Here is an 8,612-nt window from a genome sequence, read left to right as displayed (position 1 = left end):
TCTAATATTATCGTTATGGCCAATTCAGGTAAGCTTCCGTGTTTATTTTTTACATCATGATTATCAGTATGGGATATTGTTTATGATTGATTATTAGAATCAATATTTATATTTTGTTTATGTACATGAATGTGAGTTTATGTGCGTAAAAGGGTGATTATGTGCATGAAGATGTCAGAATCAATAATAGGATCATATCCTGCATTTATGCTTAGTTCGTCTGGGTTGCGGTTGGGCTGGCGCTCTTTGCTCTATGTGTTGGGTTCTTGCGGATTCTCTTCTCGATTCTCTGCGCTTAGTTCGCCGGTCTGTTCGTCGCTCAACTCGTCTATTATCATTTCTCTCATACCGGGGTCTGGATGGGCCTTCCCTTGTTTCTCTTATGTAATGTCTGAGATGTCCGGCCCGCACGAGCTCTTCTTTCTTGTCCCGCAGGGTGTCATATTCATCAGTTGTATGGTTGTTGTTGCGATGGTAATGGTAGTACTTGCTCAGGTCCGCGTTAGGTGGGTTTTGGTACTTCCTAGGTGGGGGAATGAGTTCTGCCTGCAGGACCTCGTCTAGTATGCGAGATCTAGGTGCATTCAAAGGAGCGTAGTTGGAGAGCTTAGCGGGCCTTCGTTCCATAGGGCAGTTCTGTTCACGCGGGGGGGGGGGGGGGGGTTCTTTGTTAGGCCTCCTGATGTCGATTCGCGCCGGGGGAGTCTGAGCGTTGCTTTGGTATCGCCTCATGTCCTCGACTCTGATAAACATGGTTGCTCTTTTCCTAAGCTCCTACATGCTTAAGGGGGGACGCATTGCTAACTCATCAGCGAAGGGTCCTGGCTGGAGGGAGGTCATCATGTACATCAATATGAGATTGGAGGTAAGGTCCTTGATTTTCATGGCGATGGCGCCAAATCTGTCGATAAAAACTCGGAGAGGTTCTCCCTCCTCCTGTCTGAGATTGAGGAGGGCAATTGTGGTGAGGTCGTGGCGACGACTTGTGTCGAATTGGGTGGTGAAGGTGGTGGTAAGCGTGGTGAAGGAGTCAATGGTGTAGGGGGGAAGGCTCATGAACCATTCTAAAGCCGATCCTCTGAGGGCCACCGAAAACGACTTGCATAGGGCGTCGTCCGTGGAATATAAACCTACTTGGTTGGTGTAAATAGATACGAACTCGTCTGGATCCGTTGTGCCGTCATACGTCACAGTGGGTGCCTTCCACTTATCGGGTAGGGGAGTTTTTGTGATCCCGTCTATGAAGGGGTGGCGGCGGTTCCTCTTCGAGGCGAAGGAGCTGTAGTTACCACTGCTCTAAGTGTCGCTGGTCAAAACTAAGCTTAACACTCCCAACCACTACTCTAAATGTCGCTGGTTGATATTAAAATTGACATTCATAACCACTACTCTAAGTGCCGCTGGTCGAAATTCAGACTAACACTCCCGGCCACTACTCAAAGTGCCGCTGGTCGAAATCTATTAAAATTCCTAGCCACTACCCTAAGTGCCGCTAGTCGAAAGCTAAAATCCGCATTCCCAGCCACTACTCTAAGTGTCGCTGGCCAAACTAAAATGAGTATCCTCAACCACTACTCTAAAAACGCCGAATGACAATACACTACAAGAAGTCGTATAACAAAACAAGATATATTAACTTAGGGGCATCACATAACACAGTTAAACAAATCACGTCACCATAAAACCAACCACACGCATACGCGAACAAATAAACCTCAACTGAACAGGAAATATCGCGATATACCGCATGAAAACAAATATGAACAAACAAGCTTTTAATATTCATTTCCAAATCAAGTTACCACCATACAAGCCAATACATAACGGCCCTCTCGGATTTACACAACAAAAGGGTACCCAACCACAAACAAATCAAAATAAAGGTTCTCTCGACCACAAAGGTCCATAGCCACATTACAAACATTAAACAAGATTTCGGCGTCCTCGCCCCAAAAGAAACTACGCTAACTACCTACTCCTCCGCTACGTCGTTATCTCCGTCAGCAGCCTCGGTCTCGGCCTCTTCCTCCACACCTTCCTCGTTGGAAACACGGTCATCAACAACGTTCATTGGAGTCATCACCAAAGTCCCCTCCTCATCCCATGCGACCTCCTCCCCCTCGGCCAGCGCCTTCAGTTTGCTAATCTCTGCCACGTCCAACATCTTATTATCATAGATGTCCAAATTCACGTTGAAACGGCAGTCGGTGACAAAGACCTCTTTATACAAAAACTCAGTCTGCCTCAATGCCTTCTCAAAACCCTTCACGTGTTTCGTATACACGGCCTGCTATAAACTGCTAATCTCATCAGTCGCCTCCTCAGACTCTGTTTTCCTCCTCGCTTGCAACTCGTCCACCTCCACTTGCTTTAACTTCAATTTCTTCTCCGCAGCCAACACCCCTACCTTCGACTTCTTCACTTCAGCCTCCAACTTTTTCTTCTCGTCATCCCAGTTGCGTTGATCATGCTCTACCTGCACCTTCAACGTAGCGATCTCTTCCTGCATCATCGCCGACAACCGGCGCCCCAGTACAAGCCCACGTGACATATACTCATTCCATGCCCTCATAATCAACCCAGGATCGGCGACCTCAACAATTGCAACCTCCGGATCCGTCAACTTAATCTCCACCCCCTTCCTCATCTGAACCTTCGCCTTCTCAAAACCGCCCAAGTCCGAGTTGTTAGATCCACCAGGCGCATCACCCCCAGTCTTGGCAAGAGCTCTCAACCTTTTCCTATCCTTTCCAACCCCCTTCAGCTTCGATACAGCCGGCCTTTTCGCAGCAGGACGAACCATCTCCACCACAGGACCAGCCAAAGAAGGCGCCTTTGAAGAACTCTCCCCCTTCGAAGAAGCCGCCAACTGATCCCTGATTTTAGCAAATAGATCTTCTGAAGCCCCCACTTTCTTCGCATAATGAGCCATCACACCTGCAAAAACGCAACACATTCAGATTAGTCCAACACGCGAACCCATATAGCTATAAGAAAACATACCACAAACATCTCGCCCCGGATCATCCGTCAAGTAGCAACACACTATCCACTTCCCAGGGGCCCTAGGCGACAATCTCTCCAAAACTTCTACAACCCGCCTACTTGCTACATCCAACGTATCTTTAGACATCAACTCTCACTTGGTAGGCGAACTCGTCCAGTACAGTGGAAACCTCGTCGCACCCACCTCTTCAAAATACCACGGCTCATTCCCCACATCCATACTCACACGGAAAAAGCCATCTTTAAAATTCTTGAAAGATTGTGTGAACCCATCCAACACGCAACTCCTTGGTCTACCCACAAGCGACACCCAACTGCATGGGTCCCTCAGCCTCGTCACATAAAAGTACAATAAGCTCTCGGCAGTCGGCTCCAACCAAAGCGCCCTACACAGCAATCTGAACGCTTGCAAACTACCCCAGCTGTTCAGATGCAACTGGGTAGACGCCACGTTCAACAACCTAAGGACACCCATCGTGAAGTCGTCAAACGGAAGTCGGACGTGCAACTTCACAAACATACATGAGTACATATAAAAGAAGTCAGCAGTAGCCCTCTCTCTACCATGACATACACACTCCACGACACTCACCCGCTCCACTTTCATCATGTCCGGATCAAAACCCCTCTCAAAAAGATATATGCTATTCAACCAAGATTTAAGCAGCCGAGACCACCTATACTTCGAGTAACAATTCCTCACACCTTCGGCCACCCAACCATACCCGTCCCGTTTCGGCCATAGGGACTCGACATGCTCACTAGGCAGATCCTCCCGCACTTCCCGCTCCACCTCAACTCGCAGTGACTCAGACGAACTACTGAGAAACTCCAACCTTAATTCTCCATAACTCGCGTCAGACTCCCCGGAATTAGAACCATGAGAAGAGGATGACATACCTTCACAAGAAACAACACGGCCAATTCACACGAGTATCCTTAATCCCTAGCCGCTATCTCTCTTAGCAAATTCAAGGCGCACAACTCAAGTGTGAACCAACCACCACCCACGAGCCTTAAATACCAACCACGCACCCTTTCACATCCCACGCGAAATAGTGCAAGCCCAAGGCCCAAACCCCTTCGAAAAACGCACCCTGACGCAGAACAGTGCAACCCAAACGTCACATCAATTCATTGCACCCTGACACCCCTATAGCACCTTCTGACAGCCACCTACGAACTCATACTTAACCCTGAAATTCACCCAAACCAGCACATACATAGCGGCCTATACACAACAAGCACCCCCTCACCGCCATCCAGTAAGTCTTTACATCACTTCGTTTCCTCAAGACTGGGAGGCTGGTATAGCCATAGGGTACGCGACCTTAACCCACAAATGAAAATTGCAAAGTACCACAACCCCGGTAAATCTTTACGTCGCTATCTCCTCAAGACTGGGAGGTTGATGTCCCAACCTAGGTACACGGCACCAGACACGCCCGCCAACAGCGTACCTTAACAAAGCCCCTACTGGTTCATGAAGCACCCAACAAGGCTGATGACCGCCCACATCACCTTCCGCTATGGAAGATCCCAACCCCTAGTATACGGCCTCCAGCAAAGTCTCGTAGCCGCTTACTTAACCCAGGTCCCACCAACCGCATACGTCACACCAAACGCCCTCCCTGAAGAGCACGGCCCTCAGCAGGATCGGGGACTGCATACTCATAGAAGGCAACCTCACAACTACGCGGTCCTCGGCGACCACCCTGGTGGCTGCCTACCTCGCGTTACAGATCGCATACCCCACATTACAAGTATCCTTCCACAAGACAGCCCAGATCCGTGACGTAACCACTTCAGCCAACAACATGAAACCATCCACCCACAGAGATCCTCATAACCAAGTACCGAATACCGTCAACCCCTGAAGGATCCCTTGGTAATTTCCCTTCTAAACATTGGATCCAAGAATAGCCAAAAAGGGAATGATTGGGCCAGAAAGCCCATTCTAGGTAGGACCCACAGGTAAAATAGTATAAATAGCACATTGTTCCATGCATTGATTACGCATTAAATTATTCTGATACTCTGACATCACCAATGCTGACTTAGGCATCAGAGTGTCTTTTGCAGGTCCCCTGCTCCGCCCCTGGAATCCCTTTGAAGCAATAGAAGAACAGCCGAGATCAGCCATCCGAAGTTCTCAAGTGATTTGTGAATTACAACCTTTGGTCCCGTAAGAACAGGTACCATAAATTTCATCAAGTAATTCTCTCATTTGGCTTCGAGATGAATCTTTTTTATGACTGTGTGTATCACAAGTTTAAGCGGAGCAGGTTTATTTTCCTGATCTTGTATGTTGATGACATTTTGCTTGCCACTAATGATATAGGCATATTTCACGAAACTAAGAAATTTCTGTCAAAGAATTTTGAAATGAAAGATCTTGGTGACACCTCCTTTGTATTAGGAATTCAGATACATCGAGATCGATCTTGGGGTATTCTAGGATTATCACAAAGGAGCTATATCGATAAAGTTCTTAAAAGGTTTAGCATGCATGAATGTAAATCCGGGGATACTCCACTTGCTAAGGGAGACAAGTTCAGTCTTAATCAGTGCCCAAAGGGAAATTTGGAATTGAGGAAATGCAGAAGATTCCTTATGCGTCAGTTGTAGGGAGTTTGATGTATGCCCAAGTATGTACGTGTCCAGACATAGCATACATAGTTGGGGTTCTAGGCAGATACTTAAGCAATCCAGGAATGGACCATTGGAAAGCAGCAAAGAGGGTCATGAGATATTTAAAGAGAACAAGAGGTTATATGCTCACATATAGGAGGTCAGACCAGTTGGAGATCACTGGGTTTTCTGACTCAGATTTTGTAGGATGTCAAGATAGCTTAAAATCTACTTCAGGTTACATTTTTATGTTGGCAGGTGGTGCGGTTTCTTGGCGCAGTGTCAAGCAAACCCTTACAACTTCATCCACCATGGCAGCAGAATTTGTAGCATGCTATGAGGCATCTAATCACGAGATATGGTGAGAAATTTTGCCACAGGGCTAAAAATTGTGGAAAGCATTGAAAGGCCACTTAAGTTATATTGTGACAATAAATCAGTTGTATTGTATTCCAACAACAATAGGAGCTCGACTAAGTCGAAGCACATCGACATTAAGTTCCTAGTTGTTAAAGAAAGAGTACAAAGTGGACAGATTTCCATAGAACATTTAAGGACAAACTCCATGATTGCAGATCCTCTAACTAAAGGACTTGCACCCAAGGTCTTTCATGAGCATGTTGCTCACATGGGTGTTTTACAGTTTGAGGAATATGAGGTTTAGTGGGAGATAGTCATTTTTATATGTTTTATGTTCTGTGTTTAATTTCTTGTATACATACATTAAACTTTCAGACATATTTGGTTATTTATATATGTGGTTTTAATTTTACACTTTGTACATTAAGTTTTTTATATTGATCTCATTAAGTTAAAGTTTGGACCAGTTGAAAATAGATGTGTATATATAGATCACCTTCACATAATTTTTCATGCTACACATCTCATGATGAATCCATGTCATTTGATTGTGTCAGAATTAGTGATCATTGTTGGTTTTAGTTGCGATTGATGCAATGAAAAACTGGTTTGGTTCTACATACTAATATAATCAATGGACGGGACTTTTGGAGTATGCTCGAGTAATATAATGGCAATTTTGAGCTCATAAAGTCTAACACATTTATAAGGTTGTAAGGACATATATATTTGTGACCAGTGGGAGATTGTTAGTAATTTTGGGTCATGCATATATATGACACATAATTAAATGTGTTAGGGTCATTATTTATAAAGTCAAATAATAAAGTGATCTGACTAAATTAAAGATTTGGTAAAGGCATATGTCATGAAAATAAATATTGTGTAGAGACCAGTTAGTAATTTTTAATTTGATGAGGGGCCAAATTAGAAATACTAAAACTTAAGTAATTCAGTTTATAAATGGTCGTGTGGTCCCCTTCTGAAAGCACACACACACAGAGTCATAACGTACTTTTCTTGTTCCTTTCTCCCTATCCCCATCAAGAGAGAAAACCAAAGGGAAATAAAAGTGCTCTACAAGAGGAAGATCACCGTATCATTAGTGCTCTAATATTATCGTTATGGCCAATTCAGGTACGCTTCCGTGTTTACTTTTTACAGCATGATTATCAGTATGGGATATTGTTTATGATTGATTATTAGAATCAATATTTATATTATGTTTATGTACATGAATGTGCGTTTATGTGCGTAAAAGTGTGATTATGTGCATGAAGATGTCAGAATCAATAATAGGATCATATTCTGCGTTTATGCTTACAAGCGAGTCTATCCAGCATTTATATTTTTATTGTTTTACGATAGTGATTATATCGTTCTAGTTGCATGATGTATTTTCCTTATCTGAATTAGTCATTCACGGATAATTTAATTTATTTTTTTAATCTTCCTAGTAGTGCTTTGTTAAAATTGATTTGCCTAGTAGTTGTGACTTTCACTATGTGAATCAAGAAAGATATCAATACAACAATTCTATGTAGGTTGCTACGTAGACTTTATCTAAGGTATATGTGGGAACAATTCTAAGAGAAGTATGAATAATGTTATGCTGATTTTTTTTTTAAATATTTTGATATTAATATTGGAATGGGAAAAACTATTTTGTATAATCAAGTACTTTTTGAGTTTTTGAACTATTGGGTGGGATGTTGCATGTGGAGAATTATTTAGAGGTAGTTTGGGAAAATTCATTAATGAATTTTATTCTTTTCTTGGAATGTAGAAATATCTTTATGCATAACTCATAGGTGCTATCTTGACACTTTAACATTGTAAATTGGTTTGGTATTGACTTATTTGATTGAAAAGTGATTTAATGTTGATATGTAAAACTTTCTCCTCTATTCAAGTTGTCTCATAGTCTTTTAAAGGACGGTGACGAACCATTTTAGAAATATGTAAAACCATAGAGTTTAAAAGTTCACCTATTTATTGAGAGGTAAATATTATGCGGATAAATTAACTATTACAGAATTAGGAAATGAAATTTTGTAACCTATATTACGATTTGATTTTTTTCGTAATAGGTTTCAACTACCTATGTTTAGAATTGTAATTTTTATTGCATGGATTTGGTTTGACCTCCCATATTTTTTCTATATTTTTTTCTTATTTCTTAATAAATTTTTGCATGTGAAGGCAAATGATCATCATGTTTTATTTTGAAAGTAAGCATACTTGAGATATCAAAAATACATAATAGTGTTTAGCATGAATCTAAAAAATATTAAATATTTAAGGTTTAATTAGTCATTTGGTCTCTGTTTTGGTCCCAAAATGTTAAGTTGGTCTCTATTTTTTTAATCAAAATTTGGATTCGATTTATGAAAAATTGATACAATTAAGCCATTTCTGTTAGTATTGACAAATGGTGTCAAAAATAGTGTTACATGTCAATTTGTGGTTTTTTATTATTATATTTAAATATTTTTAATTTAAAAAATGGAATTTTTTTTGTAGGTCGAAGTTGTGTCACGTGGCATTGTGGTGACAATAGCATTGTGACGTGAGAGTGTCACGTGACAAAGTCTGAATTTAATTTCTATATTTGT

At 42.1% G+C, this 8,612-nt stretch overlaps 1 protein-coding gene across 1 annotated transcript; it reads left to right on the top strand.

The window, feature by feature from the left end:
* The first annotated feature begins 5,720 nt into the window (after nucleotides 1–5,720).
* LOC146883339 (secreted RxLR effector protein 161-like) lies at nucleotides 5,721–6,301 on the top strand. Its single transcript, XM_085667515.1, has 2 exons — nucleotides 5,721–5,998; nucleotides 6,103–6,301. The coding sequence occupies exons 1-2, from the start codon at nucleotides 5,721–5,723 to the stop codon at nucleotides 6,299–6,301; spliced, it is 477 nt and encodes a 158-aa protein (XP_085523641.1).
* The last annotated feature ends 2,311 nt before the right edge of the window (nucleotides 6,302–8,612 follow it).

This window comes from Vigna unguiculata, chromosome 10 (assembly GCF_037176805.1).
Source record: "Vigna unguiculata cultivar grain cowpea cultivar isolate G323 ecotype 2 chromosome 10, ASM3717680v1, whole genome shotgun sequence".
Classification (NCBI taxonomy): domain Eukaryota; kingdom Viridiplantae; phylum Streptophyta; class Magnoliopsida; order Fabales; family Fabaceae; genus Vigna; species Vigna unguiculata.
Note: the sequence above shows the minus strand (reverse complement) of the source record. Positions and strands in the feature narration are given on the sequence as shown.